Source organism: Crinia signifera, chromosome 1, assembly GCF_055691185.1.
Source record: "Crinia signifera chromosome 1, ASM5569118v1, whole genome shotgun sequence".
Taxonomy (NCBI): domain Eukaryota; kingdom Metazoa; phylum Chordata; class Amphibia; order Anura; family Myobatrachidae; genus Crinia; species Crinia signifera.
This window is the reverse complement of record NC_139217.1, coordinates 268,362,943-268,382,049: the sequence shown is the minus strand read 5'-3', so window position 1 is coordinate 268,382,049 and position 19,107 is coordinate 268,362,943. Positions and strand designations below refer to the sequence as shown.

Here is a 19,107-nt window from a genome sequence, read left to right as displayed (position 1 = left end):
CTTCTCCATGACTTAAAGCCCACCGAAATCGCACCCTATTATCCAAATATTTATTTTATATATTGCAGTAAGCTCAAAATTTGTGTTGTTTTAATTGCAAAGCATATTATTTAGACCATTTATAAATTATTTTATAAGACTGTCAGTGCTAAATATAACAACTTTAGTGTTAAAAACAACCTACCCACATAATTAATCAGTATTCTGAGGTCCTAACCATAACCCTACCACACAGTAGGACACACACCAATTTAGCATGTGATAAGAAATCATTATTAGCATTCAGCAATGGTCAGAGTAGATAAGGCACTTTGGGAGGGAAGAAAAGTTCTACAAGACACTCCTTGCATGAAATTGAAACTTGGCAATTTCAGTGCAATGCAGTTGAGACAATAGACGAAGCAGAAGGCACCAGCATTAATAAAAAATGGGTGACCATCATTATTCAGCGGAAACCTCGGTCGTGGCACATGGGCATGATGGCAAAACACAGGAAATACTTGGTAAGGAGAAGCAGGCTTCCTAAATCTTGCAGTAGACCTAAAAAAAAGCAATGCGTGCATTTATATGTCAGTGATGTCTATGCAGTATTAATGACATTTAGGACATGTATATTATGCTGCTTTCAGACCGCAAAACTGGCTTTGACCAGGTATTTTAAAACGTTTCTAAAAACGGACTGCCAGCTAAAGCCCCTTTCCCACCGCATGTCTTTAAACGGTATTTCAATGCAGTTTTTGTTCCTTCACAACACTGAACACGTTTTAACCCATAGAAAACAGTGGATGAAAAAAAACGGGTCTGAAACGGGTAGGACCCTGCTTTAATACCATTTAGAAATACCAGTTCAATAGAACCGGTAAATTCACTCCTTTCAGACTGCACAAATTACCGTGTTAAAATGGTGAAATAACGGGTAAAAAGTGCGGTCTGAAAGGGGCATAAGAGGCCCGCAAGTAAAATCTTTATGTTTCTCTTCATTATAACATTACTAGTGTATTTTGTGTTTAAATATATTTATTGTTTTAGGGAAATTAACAAAGCATGATGGCATATTGTAGAATAAAAATATTATTTAAATCGCAAACACACTACTTTAGTACAACAGAGATTCTCTCTCTCTCTCTCTCTCTCTCTCTCTCTCTCTCTTTTGTAGACAGCCACAGAAATGTAGCTCTGATTGAAAGCACCTATAGAGTTTCCATAAATATCTAATTAAAAGTGTTTGGTACTTGTGTATTATAGCGGCGCCCATCGCATACCATAAGGCATGCGATGGTATGCGATGCGACGTGATATCGCGCGATATTGTACAATGTCATACAATTTAAAAATTGTATGACATTGTGTATGGCATACAATGCCATACAATGCGATGCGATGCGATTAAAAATTGTATAAGCACCCTAATGGGTGCTTACAATGTGAAATGCACCCCCACGCCACCCCCCACTATAAACGTGAACCCGAAGTGTGGCGAGCGGTACGCGTCCTCCGACCTTTTCATACCCCCACTATCCACGTCGGCGTGGAGTTGAGAATAGAGTGTGGCGAGCGCAGCGAGGCGAGCCCCGCGAGGGGACGCCGATACCTTCACAGGTATCGGCGTCCCCTCGCGGGCTTCACAGGTATCCGCGTCCCCTCGCGGGGCTCGCTGCGCTCGCCATGCTTTGGGTTCGGTGGCTCGCTGCACTCGCAACACTTTCTATTCTCAACTCCACGCCGACGTGGATAGGGGGGTATGAAAAGGTTGGAGGACGCGTACCGCCACCCCTCGCGGGCTCGCTGCGCTCGCCACGCTTCGGGTTCACGTTTATAGTGGGGGGTGGCGTGGGGATGCATTTAATATTGTAAGCACCCATTTGGGTGCTTAAAAGCGGGTGCTTATACAATGTTTCATCGCATAGGGGGCAAAAATCGCGTCGCATCGGGTGCATGGCATGCGATGCTATTCGATAAAAACCTTGCGCGATGTACATTGGGGGCGCCGCTATAATATGATAATTGTATGCATTTTGAACTTTTTAATTAAAAGGGCATTGCATGTACTACAAATCACACTGTGTTCACCGTGGCTTACGATGTGATGTGCACTCCCGTGCATATTGCAAAGTACAAAAAGTATGTGCAGGCTGTACTATTTGTACTAGATCAGTGGTAGCCACCCTAGCCCTCGAAAGCTACCAACAGTTCACATTTTCCAGACAACCTAGCTGCTGCACAGCTGCATTCATTAATCACTGACACATTTTAAAAGATACACAGATGGAGCTAATTAGCACACTTGTGATTCTGTGAGGAGACCTGCAAAACATGCACTGTTGGTAGTTCTCGAGGACTAGGGTTGGCTGGGGTGTACTAGATCATATCGCATCTAATTCAAATCAAGCGCTGTTTTAGCGTATCGCATGCGTTTGAACTAGATGCAATGCGATCTTTTACAAAACACATCAAGCGCACATCGCACCGTGTATGGGCGCCTTTAGGAACAACCTTAGGGATTTCTCTGGAAGCACTAATAAATGACTATAGTAGCAACACTATATTTTACAAAGATATTTCGATACTTATGTAGTATCTGGGCGTCCGATTTAGAAATCGGATCGCATCGCATGCGACCAAATCGTATGCGATGCGATGGTCAAGATTTTTCCATAGGATTCAATGTTAAAATGGTCTGAGTCCATTTTAACATAGAATTCAATGGGAAAAAGGGGTCCTTTTCATTTCCCCACTATCCAAGTGGGCATGGAGTTGGATATAAACCTGTGGCGAGCGTAGCGAGCCACCGAGCCCGAAGCGTGGCAAACGTAGCGAGCCCCGCGAGGGGACACAGAATACTTTTTAAGAAATATGCGTCGCTTCGCTCGCCACGCTTCGGGCTCGGTGGCTCGCTGCGCTCGCCACGCTATATAAAATCAACTCTATGCCCACTTGGATAGTGGGGAAATGAACAGGACCTTCTTAACATTGAATCCTATGCAAAATCGCATCGAATCGCATCGCATCTGATTGTATGCCTTAAGGTAAGGCATACAATCACAAAATCGGACGCCCAGATACTACATAAGTACCGATATTTCATTTTAAAATGTTTTTGCAATATAGGACAATTCAATTCAAGTTTTCACTACAGTACATAAGTTTAGGAGCTCATGAAAAGCAGAAAGATATGAATCCTGTTGGGTCGGATCCACCATAGATTAGAGGGAAGATTCCTGGTAGCCTGCCTTAAAAAAAATAAAAAAGATGTTGTCCTCACCAGTGTAGTGGGCTCAATCTCTTCCTGTGTCCCACACAAGCAACCTTGGCCCTTAAGAAAGCCACACACGCACCGATGCGGGCGGTGCGATGCTGTACGATGGGGTGCGCGCTCCCACGGCACCCCATCGTACAGTACAAAAAGTATGTGCTACACATACTTTTTGTACTAGCTTTTTCTAGCACAGCATTGCATCGCATGCACATCGTATGCACAAGGCATACGATGCGATGCTATGTGTGCTAGTTAAGCCCACAACGCACGCCGGGATCGGTGCGTGTGTGGGCTGCATTATTCAGATCTGATCACAGTACTAAATTGCAGTCTAAAAATAATGCAGCCAGTATTTACCCTGCACAGAAACAAAATAACTGACACAAATGTAACTCTCTCTATACATGTTACATCTGCCCCACCTGCAGTGCACATGGGGCCTTATTCTAGTTCACTCTTTCTGACAAAATCCTTCTTAGATGGACAAAACCATGTGCACTGCAGGTGGGGCAGATGTTACTTGTGCAGAGAGAATTAGATTTGGGTGGGGTTTTACTTCAAAGTGAGATCTATATTGCAGTGTAAAAATAAAGCATCCAGTATTTTCCCTGCACAGAAACAAAATAACTCACACAAATCTAATTCTCTCTGCACATTTTACATCTGCCCCCTGCAGTGCACATGGTTTTGTCCATCTAAGAAGGATTTTGTCAGAAAGAGTGAACTAGAATAAGGCCCATGATTTTGTCCATTTTGAGAACAAATTTGTACTGCGATCAGATCTGAATAAGGGCCCTTGGCTGGTTTACATGGCAGAGTACACAATGATACCTATATTCAAATATGGTAATGAGTTTTTGTCTGCTTGATGGAGTTTTGGGGGTAAGTGTTTAGTCTCATACTGCTTTCACATTGCAGAAATGGGTAATGACACGGTATTCTTAAATGGGACTTTAAAACGGGTCTGAGCCTTGAGACCTTTCACATTGCAGGTGAAAACCGTTTTTAAAATAATTTAATACCATTCAAACATTCAGCCCGTTTAACCCCCAAGGGACACGTTTCAAGCCATTGAAATAGAGCTGTTCAAACTGCCAAAAAAACGGCTTTAAAACGTGTAGGACTGCTTTTTAACCGTGTTGAAATACCGGTTAACTTTAACCGATAAATCAACTCTGGCACTTTCACATTTAAACGTTTTAAAATGGAAAAAAAACCGGCAATATACCGTTTTAAAAGTGCAATGTGAAAGGGGTATCAGTGTTTCAGTGGGGGGAGTAGGGGTATTATTGGAAATATGGAGGTTTGTGGTTCATCACAGCATCTTAAAGGTCTGGAAGCAGCTAGACTGCCAAGCATATTGTAGCCAACGGCTTACACACAGGTGTCGTGATGGATTACTCCAGCTTATTTAAGTGTTGGTTCCGCCTACATTTGATTTGGTACTGCTCACATGAGGTTACTTCTAGATATTTTTCCAGGGCCACTTTTAGTTTCCAATCCGCCCCTGATTATAACATAACCATGTAAATAAATGGCTCATTTTGTTTTATAAATGGTAAAGCTGTTTACTATCTCAAAACAAAGCTAGACATTGTTATACAGTATCTGCTTATGTGGGAACCAATTACCTTTTACCCTATCTGTCCACCCATGTGTATTCAGTAAACCTGCTCCACCTGTGTTGTAAATGTGTATGTACAACAGTTATTTAAGCTAAAAAATTTAAATGGCATGGTTATTTTCTGCTTTAAAATGACTGCAATAATTCTACTGTGCTGTCATGCTGTAGACTTCCAGTGTGTACAGTACAGCAGTTACATGTTACGGGGTTATGGATATAATGCAATATACCAAGCAGATGATCTTTTCGAGCACTTTATGTCAAACAATTGAGCGTTACTTGCCTTCCTCACTAAACAAAGGCAGTTTCTGTCCTCCACGTGTTACTGACTTTGTCATACTAGTCTAAAATGGGTATTAAACTATTTACAAGCAGTTTGTTACCTATTGATCTGGTCTGCTATATTTCTGGTTGGCACAGGATATACGACAGCCTGCCATGAAGTTGTTTGCTGCTAGACTTGTATGCAGTACCCAAGAAGATAAGGATATGAATACAAGCTACTGGTAGCTGCAGGAAGCAACTCTGCAGATAAGAATAAGTACTGCACACATTCATTATACAGGAGTATTTCAGTACACAAGACCCAAAATAAGGGCTACATGGTCCTGCGACTCAAAATAATAAAAGGGACTGTTGTAAGAAGCTGAGGAGCTAAGCCTGTCAGGGCAGCAGCTAGAACCCCTTCAGGTAATGTAGCCTATGATGTCATCAAACCACATGAACCATGGGACATACCATTTGAACTGTGATGGCAAGGGGTAAGAGCAAGGTCGGTGGGCTAGCAGTTTTACTATCCTATGTCAACCTCTTTCCTCTTTAGTAACCCAAAGAGTGGAGAGCCTACAACTTGCGCCCAATGTTACACTTTGGGTCCCATGTTACATAACCTTGCAGTTATGGTTCAAATCATATGTTCTGTTGTTTACATGTTCTGATTCCCTCTCTGGATCCATTTACTGAAGGGGAAATAGACACAATCCTGTAATGAATGAATCCTCTATGAATGCAGTACAGTTGGAGTCAGTAGTGGGTATGTACTCACTGAAACTATGGACCTCATTCAGGTCCGGTCATGTAGTTTGCAGGGAGATGCCAAAAACCCTACCACTGGCCCTGTCTCTGCCTAATGGGGGTAGGGGAGGGGGTGTAATTAGGTGGCATAGAGAAATGAGTTCCCCCACCTCTGCATGACCACTTTATGCCCTGTACATGCCCCTCACTCATGTACATACCTACCTGTAAATCACAGGATAACTTACATAGGGGTGATTCATTGCTATAAAAAATAAGTCACAGATATTAATATTGTTATTAGAATTTGTGTGCATCTACCAATGGTTGGGATGAGGATAGGCCCACGGTTCTGAAAAACTGTGGGTTGCAACCCCAAAGTGGGCCCCGACCATCTCAATATGACTCCATGTTGCTGACCATCAGGCTAATGCCTCCTCTGATCTCTCAGCCAGTGATCCAAGGAGTCTGAATAATCAGTTGAATTGTATGTTACCTTGGATCACTGCATTAGACATTTGAGGAGATTAGCTTGCTCCGCATCCACTCCAGTGATCTGCCTTTTCTGTCCTGCCCAGCAGGAGCACCTATCATCTCCCTTCCCCATATGTACTTCTGCCCCTGTCGCCATGAGTGTCTCTGACCACTGCCACCCAAAGTGTAACTCTTCCTCACAGGTGCCTCCTACCTCCCTTTGTGTGCCTTTTATCTCCCCTCCCCATACAGTATGTACTTCCAGCCTCTTCCTCCCCATTTGTTTCCTTGGCCACCATCCCTACTGTGCCTTTGCCCCCTCATCAAGGCTGGTGGCTACTGGTGAGAAGTAGCATGGAGATTAATCTAGGACAAAATTGAGCTAAACAGTGATGATTTGAATGAACCAAGTAAAGAAAAAATGGCCATACGAGCGCAGATCAAATGAAAGGCGTATGCTTGGCTTGTCAGTGTGAAAGTATACACGGGCATCTGTTGTGGTGACAACCTCAAGAATTGGTACCTCCATAAAAATATGAAAAATATATTTGTATAAATCATCTTGTTTCCACTCCACTTAAAAATAAGGTTTACTAAATGTAAAATAACAATTTTGTCCTGCTCCAGAAATATACACCACAGAATTTAGGGGCAGTCGCCCCTGTCACACCCCCTTCCCTGTTGCTCACCACAAGCCAGTCCTGTCTCCCCACCCCGGCCACCATTCACAGCAGTGACCATGCGGCAGGCTCGGGGATGTTCGAGGCGGCTCTGGCAGACTCTGGTGTCCTAACACCCGAGTGCTCCCAAGTGGAGCATACGATCGCCGGGGTGGGGAGTCGGGACTATCCGGAGGGGGGGGCGACAGGGGTGGGGTGCCCATAGAGGTGGTGCGACAGTGGTGCACAGGTTGGGGCACCACTGACACACACCTATTAATCACTAGAATCCCCGTGCTGGCAGCGTAGCTCAGCCCGAGAAATTTCCAGGCATACTACTGAGGTGGTTCAAAATGGTTACACCAACAGCCAACACGCTGGAAGGACCAAAGAGCAGAGTTTAGATCAAGGTTGCCTACCCTCCTGGAATGGCCAGCAGGGTTATGAAAATTGGGTCACCCTCCCGGCCCCCCGGAAAGGTGGGCAACCCTCCCGGATTCTGGGGGACCCCCCCCCCCTGATTGCGGCTTCCCCCACCCCGGCCGCGGCATTTAAATTACCTTTTCTGACGATCTCCAGAGAGGGGGCGGGGCCAAAGTGTCATCATTGCATAGTTTAGCCCCGCCCCTCCATGGAGATCGTCAAATTGAGGCACTTTCCTTTAATGATGTCATGTTTAAGCCCTGCCCCCGAACTTCTGCTGAAAGTCTCCTCTCCGGGCTTCTCCCGGAGAGGAGCTTTCTAAAGTCGGCAACCCTGGTTTAGATTTTGCTAGTATAAATCTCTGTTAAGAGCCGTTTCCACTGCACTGTTAGTGAGTTTCATTTGTTAAAAACCCTACTCATTACCTGAGAACAAATCCCAGGTCACTAGACCCGGGATTTTTTCCTTGTAGCCATTTCCACTGAGCAGATTCCCTGGTATACCCACCTATGACCTGGGTTTTTTCATTATGAAGGTATGTGCTCATTAGTGTGTTATTTTAAATATGCATCAATTTTTTCCAGCATTTATGCTACAAATAAGACTATGTTTAAATGGGAAAATGGACATCTTAAAAGAAATTGGCTTCCAAACATTCTAAGATATTTTCTAAACTAATACTGGGTACACACCAGGACGACTAGGGCCCGATCCCCACAATCTAGATCCAATTCCGATCAATTGGATGTAGATTGTGTGCTGATTGGGCCCTTTTCTGACCTGCTGTGGACCGATACCGATCCGATGCGCGGTCCAGCGGGTCGGTCGGTCGTTATTGAGATCCTACCTGCTGCAGGTAGGATCTCAATGACGACCATACAGCCGGGTGTGGGTCGCCATCAGATCGGACCCGCTGACGGTGCACATCGTGAGCGGGTCGTGCCCCCCCCCGCGTCACCGTGAGCGGGTCGGACGAGACACTGACGACCCGCTCACGATGTGCATCGTGAGCGGGTCGTCCTGGTGTGTACCCTACATTAGGCAACTATGGTAAATGCACCATATACATAAGAACGAAATAAGTAGGTCCATTTGTTGGTATTTAAAACGTCAGACCTGTTCTGCTGGCTTTCATGCAAAACATATAAACATCACAATTCTGATGACTATGATAAAATACTGGTCACAATTATTCCCATTCTTTGAACTAGAATACAATTTTTCTATTCACCAGACCCGAAGTCTGTGACTAGAATACACAAAATAGCCAATTTAACTAGAATACACTAAGGGCCTTATTCTGATTCACTCTTAGAGGCAAATTCCTTCTCAAATGGACAAAACCATGTGCACTGCAGGTGGGGCAGATGTAACATGTGCAGAGAGAGTTAGATTTGGGTGGGGGTTTTCTTCAAAGTGAGAACTATATTGCAGTGTAAAAATAAAGCAGTCAGTATTTTCCCTGCACAGAAACAAAATAACTCACCCAAATCTAATTCTATCTGCACCTGTTACATCTGCCCCCCTGCAGTGCACATGGTTTTGTCCATCTGAGAAGGAATTTGCCTCTAAGAGTGAACTAGAATAAGGCCCTAAATACCCAATTCTAGTAGACAAATTCAAATGCAGATCTGGCAGCAAGTATATAAAGCAGACTCCCCTTCTTGCCTTATTAGTTCCATTAACTTATTTTTTTCTTGGATCACCAAGCCAATCCTTTCTATGTAGCATTTTACAAACTGCAGAAACAGGCTCAAGAGATCCCTGATCTTTTGCACAGATCCAATTAATTACAACAGTTTGTTATTTATTAGCATTTGGGAACTGTTATTATTATTATCATTATTATTATCATTTATTTATATGGTGCCACAAAGGTTCTGCAGCGCCTAACAATACATAAATGATCAAAAAACAGATACCGAATTACAGTATAAGACAATTTAGGACAAGTACATGGTAAATATGGATAGTTGCATCAGGGGACAGGACACTGAAGCAATTATCAGGGTGGCAGAGATGTATATATTCTAAGAAAAGTACATGAGGAGAGAAGCCCTGCTCGTGAGAGCTTACATTCTAAAGGGGAGGGTTAGACAGACAGGGGTGACACAGAAGGGGAAGCAGTGAGCATAAACAGAAGGTTAGGATGAGAGATGGTTGGGTTTTATGTGAGAGGTATTTGAAGGTTGCATGTTAAAAGGTACATTTTGCCTTTCCGATATCACTGTGGTCATCTGTGAAAGTACAGTACATAGCCATTAGATTGTAAGCTCCCATGATCAATCAATGTCTCACTTTCTATCCTTGCCCCATCTGTTCCTCTTGCATATTCCCTAAATCCCAGTACACATTAGACCAGAGGTGGCCAGCAAATCAGAGACAAGGAGCCAAAAAATATGTTATGGTAAGGCAAAGAGCCGATACCATGCAAAAATGGCCGTGGCGTAGCTCCCACAAAATTGAGTATACACATTAGACGTTGCAGTGATACAGTGATATCTTTTTTAAATGCCTAGTGTTGCCACTTATTGTCTTTGTGTGTTGTCTATCGTACACTGTATTTTGCTTTTATCCTTCCATATTTTTGAAGTATACAAGGATTTTTCTGATTTGTCACAATGCAATGCCTCCATAACATCCTACCCCGAGTCTGCTCTCAACTATAATCTGTTTTCTGTTACTTACTTTATCTATGTAATGTGTGTGATTACAGTATATGCAGTTTGTGTAAAGTTGCACATAGAATTGCCGCAGTATTTTTTATCGCTATGTAAAAAAAATGACAATAATGATATGATACATATTGGAAACCATTGCTCTTTCATTTATACTCAGATCAAAAAAGAATAAATGAATCCAGAATATTTAATTTATCAATGACTGAGCCATAACTAGACATGTCAGCGCCCTAGGCACGCGTTAGCCCTGGAGCTATCCATAATGTATATAGAATGTATTTTTTTATGGATTTTGTGGCATAAAGCTTGGATGGATACATATGACCCTTGTCTATTTTCCAATAAATATTATAACGTGGCCATCTATTTGTATTGAATATATCTGTAAACTGTTTTGTGTATTAGTGATTGAACCACGTCGTTTGAGAGATCGAGAGGCTCTAAAGAGGAAAAGAGAAGAGGCGCAGGCCAGAGACACTTTACAGGAAGATTTTCGGTAAGTTCATAAGGGGTCTTCTTATTGAATAGTTAAAGTTTTATTTAAAAGATAAAATAAATGGGGAAATGGGTCAAGGTGAAATATATATATATATATATAACAAATAAACTATAAGTACACATAACCATCCCAACCACATGCAAGTCAAATACTAGTAGGCTTCAAAATGCCAAATTCTCAGCGGTGCACTGCTAAACAACGATATAGAATAAACTTCTAAGCCAATGGTGACCTACTTATGTATAGTGCACACACAGCTGTCCTCTCTCATCATTGCTGCAGTCACACTAAGGGGCCCTTCTATTCACACTTAATAATCCCAACCCAAACCAGTGTACTAATGGCGAGTATTTTTATTTGTATGCCTTTTTCCACAATAATGTGCTTTATTCAGTTTATTCGCATCTCGTTTTAATCAGCATAGTCCATTTCTGCAACTTATTGGCATAACGATGCAAATAACATGGATTTTCTGGGAACAAAAGATGCTCAGCGCTGGCCGAGTCATACACGAGTTGCCTGCTCGCATGTGACCTGTTTGCCGCGACTCATTACATACAGAGGCTAGATGAAGACGGAAACATCTTTAGGTCTGTACTATAGTTAGAATTGGATGGATTAACTCTTGGCACTGGAGGCCAGGGCCGCCGACAGGGGGGGTGCCAGGGGTACAGCTGCCCACAGTGGCACGGCCCCACCCCCCGCACCCGCACAATGCATTCCCCCACCCGGCGCCGGCAGCCAGGCACGCACAATACACAGTGCAGCCTGCAGAGCGCCGAGCCTAGGATACAGAGGGGCTGGGCGCTATGCAGGCTGCACTGTGCAGTGAGTGATGTTCCAAGCTCCGAGTGCAGACTCCTGGAGTGAGAAGATGCTGCGCTGCCGCCTGCCACTGGTAAGTAATAGCAATGGGGGGGGGGGGGGCGGCGCGAGGAGGGGGACATGGGGGGATGCTGGCACGCGCAAGGGGGTCAGTCCCGGGCCCCAACATTACTAGTGGCAGCCCTGCTGGGGGCTGATATATAGGCTAGGAACATGGATAGTAACAAAAAAATATATAAATATAAAAATTACCATTCACTGGCTTGCCACAGCCCTAAAGGAACAATACAAGTAAAGAAGGCTGCGTGGAAAAGTGGATGGGGCTGCCAATTCAAATGAATATTATAATGTTGATATATATTATACAGAGACGTTAAATGCAATAAACGATACAGATGTATTAATATGAGGCTGCCTCACATAGCTAATAAAGCAGTTAAAATAGATAAAAAAATAAAACATGCAGCAGAATTAAAGAATTATTCTGATTCACTCAGAAAGGCACAATCACTCTGTAATGGACAAAACCATATGGACTGTAGGTGGGGCTGATGTAACATGTGCAGAGAAAGTTAGATTTGGGTGAGGTATTTTGTTTCTGTGCAGGGTAAATACTGGCTGTTTTATTTTTACACTGTAATATAGATATCAGCTTGAAGTACAAACCCCACCCAAATCTAACTCTCTGTGCACATGTTACATCAGCCCCACCTGCAGTGCACATGGTTTTGTCCATTAGAGAGTGATTGTGCCTTTCTGAGTGAATCAGAATATCCCCTTAGATCATATCAATTAATTATAAGGTGTAGCAAAAGTGTGCACAGTTAGATACCGGTAGTTACAGTATGCTGAAGTTCAGTAGCCAGAAATAAGATAAAACATTCACTCATAGTCCAATTTAAGTGATATTAACAATCTAAAGTTAGGTGAGTTTTGCATTTACTGGGCTTGGATGATGCCTTCAGGAGCTTACCTTAATGCTTGGAGTCACAGTGATTCGTATCCGGTCGATGGATTGACGATGTTTAGATTGATAATCAAGTATTACACCTAGACACCAAAGAAAGGTGAAATCCTTGCCACCTTTTGCTTGCCTCAATCTTCTGTTACTGTTGATCTAGACGCTGCCGTCCATTTTTAGGTGTCTAACTAGACATTAGTGGTCAGGCTTAACTTTATTCCTCAGCTGTCACTTGCAAGATGCCAAAGGCAGCAGCGACAGTGAGCAGGACCTGGCGGTGGGGAGTAGGACGCGGCCAGCGGCAGCCCTCCTTCTACAGGAAGATAGAAGCCGCCGCTGAAAATGATTTTGCTTTTTAGAAACTATTTTATTATTTTCAATAGCAAACAGAAGAAAGCTAAAGGAACTGGACGTGGGAGAAGGAAACAAGTCAAGGAACCTGAGCCAGAGCTGGAGCATGAACCCAAGCTTGAACCAATACATGACCCACAACTTGAATTGAAACATGAACCAGAATATAATCCACAGTACAAGGCAGAGCTTGATCAGAAGTCTGCGGTAATGTCTGATGTTCCACTAGTACAGGATCCGCAGGAACCACCGGAGCATCAAATCCCACTTCCAACAGTGGGAACAGATGAAGCTGCAATTGTTACACATGAAGAGGCATCTGGCCTTTTGCCAGAGGAAAGCACATGTTTTCTAAAAGGTAATAATTTCCACAATTACAGTATACACAGCTTGATAACTAAAGGTGCCCATACACGACCAATCAGGCCCTGAAATCGGTCCAAATCGGCTCGGTTTGATGTCCCCTCAGGTCCAATGCATGGTCCCGTGCGCATGGGACCCGAACAGGTGGTCGGACCTGCTGGCCGTCCGACGACCCATCCTGGGACCTCCGACGCGTGCAGCGTGGGATGGACTGTGGGGTCCGGACAGCTGGTTGGGTGGTGAGGCGGGGAGCAGGCGCCGGCGCAGTAAGCTCTACTGAATTTGGCCAGTGTTTTCAAATTCAGCAGTGCTTCCTCACAGTTCCCATCTGCTGGACCTGCTGACCAGTGCCGCAGAGGTACCCCGTTGCCTGCCCCACAGACCCCGCAGCTCCTCTGGGATATGCATGGCAATAAAGTGACAAATCGTAAGCAGCCTCCCGGGGAGCTGCCGGGCAAACTGGTCCAACTTGTCCTAAGGACAAGTCGGATACAGTGTATGGGGGCCTTTACTTCTGCTATATTGGTACATTATTTTGTACTGTAGATTTAATTATTTCATTGTATAATTTATTATACCCTACCAATCTCCTTAGCATCACAGCGTCCTTTCTCCAGGCCCCAGCTATACATACTCTCTTGTTTTAAAACTCTATCTTCTTCCTTATTATTGCATCAATACACATTTGTCTTTTTCCCAGTGTGCATATGTACACAGTTGTGCAAACACTCCATTACTGCTCCCTGTCTATGCTACAATTCCTCCACCCTGCCACATACCTTCTATCCAGACCCTTCACAACAAAATGGTATAATACTTGAATTATGCATCAAAGCACTGGTAGCACATCATGTGAAGGCTTTTATTTCTAGTTGGGAGGCTCCTGAAAATTGGTTGAGCAACCCCCCCCCCCTCCTTTAGTCAGAAGGCTCCTGAAATTTGGGTGGACCCCCCCAAGTCTCCCAAATCCTGCTGCCCCAGCCCCCAGCCACTCCCAAAGATTCCCTTGTGCTTGGCAGCAAACTGGATGCTCTGAGGTGGTCATGATGGGATTCCTGTTGAATCTCATCATCATAACTCTACCCTTGCCTTTACAATGCCAGCATTCAGCATTGTAGAGTGTGGGGGCCTTGATGATGTGAACGAGTGTCCACACCGCCCAACTTGCATCATGCCAAGCCCTTTCCTGCACCAAATCTTGAGTTAATATGTTCTTTTTAGCCAGGCATATGACCTTTGTGTACTTTACCTTAGCAGATAAAGAAGAGGTGGCAGAGGCGGATCCGGAGACAGCGACTGCAGCACCTGAAGTTCTGACCTTTTCCCTCAGTCCTGAAGAAGTGGAGCATCAATACTACACTTCATTGCTTTAACTTTATGCAACTAAGCAAGCTGTTTTATACACAACAGTAAAATAGATAAATTATATTAATGTAAAATATTACTTATGTTATTTTGAGTGAATGCAAACAAAAATCAGCATTTATTTTCTACACAGCCAAGAACAGGGTGCGTGATGTCTCCAATCAACTATGATGTAACATGGGACTGATATTTAAGACCTTCAGTATTTTTCTTTATGACAAGCATTAACTATACTGTTGTTATTCAATTCTTTTTTAAATGAGATGCTAGCTGACATATTTTTCCAGGTAAGTTTTTCCATGTATGTAAGAAGCAGACAGAAAATAAATTCCCTCTGTCTACTCGTATAGGACTATAAGGTGAATTATTTGCATAATCCAGTCATTCTTGGCAATTCTGAGCACAGGTTAAGCAGCCACTGATTGTAGATAAGCTTCCTTGATGTTCCATACTCATCTGAGAGGCTCCCAGATTTGTTTGGCTCTCTTTCGCCCCATGAAGATTAGTTAAGGTTTACTCTAATCAACTTGCAAGATGGCCACCTCCATCCATTTCGAGAGTGAAGTGCGTGGGACAAGAAGCTTGATGACACAATTCATGCTGAATTGCATCATCATAGCTGTGCCTTGCAGCACAGCAGTGTGGCACAAAGTGACTACATGATGTCATGCATGTTGCAACACAATAAACGAAAAAAACTTTATTACAAGCGAGGAAGATTAACAAACAGCAGCTGCTCCTTCCCTAGACATGGTTTATGTAAGTGCCTCACATGACTAGAGGGAAATCTGCACTGCCATTATGACTTCATGCACCACCCACTTGGTTGTATTACACCTGTCACACCTGGCTGTGACACACATGCCACACCACACACCTGGCTGTGACACACATGCCACACCTGGCTGTATCATACCTGCCACACCACACACCTGGATGTGCCATGGCCACCCACATTGCCTACCCAGAGAGCATACTTTGTCACTAAGGCCCTTATTCTAGTTCATTCTTTCTGACAAATTCCTTCTTAGATGGGCAAAACCATGTGCACTGCAGGTGGGGCAGATGTAACTTGTGCAGAGAGAATTAGATTTGGGTGGGTTATTTTGTTTCTGTGCAGGGAAAATACTGGCTGCTTTATTTTTACACTGCAATATAGATCTCACTTTGAAGTAAAACCCCACCCAAACCTAATTCTCTCTGCACAAGTTACATCTGCCCCACCCGCAGTGCACATGGTTTTGCCCATCCAAGAAGGAATTTGTCAGAAAGAATGAACTAGAATAAGGCCCAAAGTCATATTCTGCATAAGAACAGAAGCTCATTAACTCCAACATTTACTTCAGCAGCTCAGCTAGTACCGTAGCCGAGACCAACACCTTCCCCTTACTTGTTACTTTGAAGGCTCAGCCCTGGGTCACCTCTTTACCTGCTATCAATAATAGTATCTGTCCTACAATTAGAAGGCCAACAGCAACCAACTTACATCTATCCATTCATCAAGTATCTTATTGAATGCCCAGATGATATTAGTTACATAAGGAAAGTAGTGCCCTAGGGATATGTACAAAGACATATCACCGTATACCATAGATAACGGGCAGGAAACTACAGAGACATGATCACTGGTGTTTACTGCATGAATGAGATTTAATGACACACTGGGACAGATGTATTAAGCCTGGCGAAGAGATAAACTGGAGATAAAGTTGAAATAAAGTGGAAGGAGATAACGCACCAGCCAATCAGCTGTGTTTGAAATATGACAGTTAGGAGTTGATTGGCTGGTGTGTTATCTCCTCCCACTTTATCTCAACTTTATCTCCAGTTTATCTCTTTGCCAGGCTTAATACATCTGCCCCACTGTCCCTAATGTAAGAACTTGACATCAGAATATTATATTGCATGTTAATATATGTTATGTTTTCTAGTCAATTTTAAATAATCAATAGTATGTATTGCAAGTTTCTTTGCAAGAGATGGCATATGGGCAAGAGAAGAAGAGTAGATTCCTTGGTAATTGACTTAACTATTGGAGGTATATTTACTAAAGTACGATTTTCATCTATTTCAGTTGAAACTTAATTGATGTTGGGCTTGTAGGGCTAAAATATACATTTACTAACATTAATAAATTAATTTTATAAAGTAAAAAGGAAATTTATAGGACAATGACTGCGCCCAGACAACACTGCTGCTGGTCGACGGTCCTGAAGATGTACCAGATCTTCTAGCAAATTGTTTGGAGAAAAAAAGGAATGTCACCAGCGCTGTGTTCCTTTTAGTGGCAATTTTTCTGTGTCTGGTCGTTAAAATTATACCCTTCTTAACTGACCTTAGGTTTATGCCCTATGTTCACATAAGGGTATCTTTTTACTGGGATGGTCCACTGTCCATATACACTTTTCTTTACGTGGCAGAATTTAATTTTATAAAGTGATAAGTAAATGCCTCTTTTGGCCGTGTAAACCCAACATCAATAAAGATCGATTTTAAACAACATTGAGTAAAATTGCTCAAAATTGACCCTTAGTAAACATACCTCATGGTCTCATATGACATTGTTTGTTTGCCAGTGACGTGCATGTGACAAAACATTAGAATTCACCTGTCAGTAATCAGGTCTCTATTATATTCCTCCCGATCATCTGCATGCCAGTATTTTTAATATCTATATTGTATAAAGTAGCAATATGAAGTGGTGGGTGACAGATGGAACTGGGTGAATTCGGGCCAGTTCCGATGTTTGGGGGTCTGTACATGTGCAGACCCTGGCAACGAACGTCCTCGGTGAGTTACACACTCGCCAGGCTGTACATTGCAGGGAGGGACAGGGGCAAATAGAGGTGGGGATCGCCCATGGGAGCGCCCAGCAGTTTATGGGTGTCCCCGTGAAAACGCTGGGCAGGAGGATGACATCACAGAAAGTCAACCGCCCGCCCCGTCGTCGTCCAGGTGCATGCAAATAAAAGTCAGTTTTCCCTGACTTCTGTTTGTGAAGGCAGGAGGAATCATTCAATGGTTGGCGACCATGGAATAATTTCTCCTGCAGCGGCGGCGTGTGAGGGCATGTGTTTTCATTACATTCCCTCGCATCTGACTTCACTGAACAGTTTATTTAGGTAAACCATACTGGTGAAAGGCAAACCCTGAGAAGAAATAATGTGCTAAAACATTCTTTGATTCTGATGATATTTGGACTGCATATAAAAACAGAATAAGCAATGAGACTCAGCTGGGTGCACCCCCCGGTGCTCGGTTCAGCACATTGCAGGGAGGGGTTCCTTTCGGAGCCCATAATCTCCATATTACCACCTCCAAACAGTCACTTCTTTTCAATCACTGTCCCATGACATCCTCATTGTTAGTGGAACTGCAGCGGTACCTGGGCGTTTGGGTATTGGAATCACAACACATGTGCAGTCTGACAAAAATCGCTCTGTTGTGTGAACATAGGCCATTACATACATGAATGTAGGCCCTATGATGCTAGCTGCTGACTGAGTCTGCCAGGCAATACATAGTGGAACATTTAATTTATTGTTTCCCACCTAGCTGCTGAAATGACCAGTGAAGCCGCTGATGGCTTCCTTGGTGCTGTGTAGCTCAGCGGGTATATGTTTCTGCGTCTATAATTCCCAGGGTACATCTAGTGTATACTTGATTGTATATCTGTACTGTCACTGTCTAATTGTACCTAACTGGCTGTTGCACAGCAATCCAAATCAAATTCCTAGTATACGCGAGCTGCTGCTCATCTTCTACACTGCCATAGTAGAGTCTGTCCTTTGCTCCTCGATCACAATCTGGTTCGGAGGAGCAAACGAGAATGACAGACGAAGGTTGCAAAGAGTGGTGAGGATGGCAGAAAAGATCATTGGGGCGGAGCTCCCCACTGTCCAAGAACTATACCTAGCCAGGGTCAATAAGCGTGCAGGAAAGATCTTGGCGGACAAGCTACACCCTGGCCACAACCTGTTTGAACCCCTTCCGTCAGGCAGACGTTTTAGGTCCATCCCAGCAAAGACGACAAGAACTACAAAAGGCTTCTACCCAATAGCTGTCCACCAACTAAACAGTATTGAACGCACCAAATACTAAATACTAACTTGAACTGTTCTAGATATATGTGAAATGTATGTGATGTATGTTTATGCCTCTCTTACCACCCCCCTTGTGTTCCCTGATTGATGCTGCACTGTTACCACAAAAAATTCCAAGCATACGCAAGTATACCTGGCCAATAAAGACGATTCTGATTCTGATATACCTAGCCAATAAAGCATTCTGATTGTGTCCAGCTGTAGCGGTGGTTGGGAGCAAACATTTGCTGAAGAGGCAAGACGTTGCCGCTGGTCATGACAAGTCAATGTCAGAATAAAGAATATGAGAAGCAAAGAGCTTAATAAAGATTCCCATTGCTGGTAGGATGCTGAACACTTGCATACTTGTTGTGGAGATTGACGTCACAGCTGGGGGTGCATAATTAAATGCCTGCCCAGCTGAATGAGAGGAGGACACAATGAGCTGGTGGTTGGTAAGAGTGTATACGTATATCAATTGGCCGCTCTGTAAATGGGTCCACCAACATCGATGTCTGGTGTGTACCCAG

General features: G+C 43.5%; 1 protein-coding gene across 2 annotated transcripts; it reads left to right on the top strand.

Annotated features, from left to right (window-relative positions):
* The first annotated feature begins 348 nt into the window (after positions 1–348).
* Positions 349–15,518, top strand: LOC146028343 (uncharacterized). 2 transcript variants are annotated; one of them, XM_083158307.1, is made up of 4 exons: positions 349–503; positions 10,537–10,627; positions 12,800–13,125; positions 14,388–15,518. In XM_083158307.1, exons 1-4 carry the CDS (start codon positions 428–430, stop codon positions 14,501–14,503), a joined length of 609 nt encoding a protein of 202 aa, XP_083014433.1. In that variant the 5' UTR covers positions 349–427; the 3' UTR covers positions 14,504–15,518. The 2 variants fall into 2 exon arrangements, with proteins under 2 accessions (XP_083014433.1, XP_083014432.1); XM_083158306.1 differs by having other exon boundaries at positions 350–503; positions 14,385–15,517.
* The last annotated feature ends 3,589 nt before the right edge of the window (positions 15,519–19,107 follow it).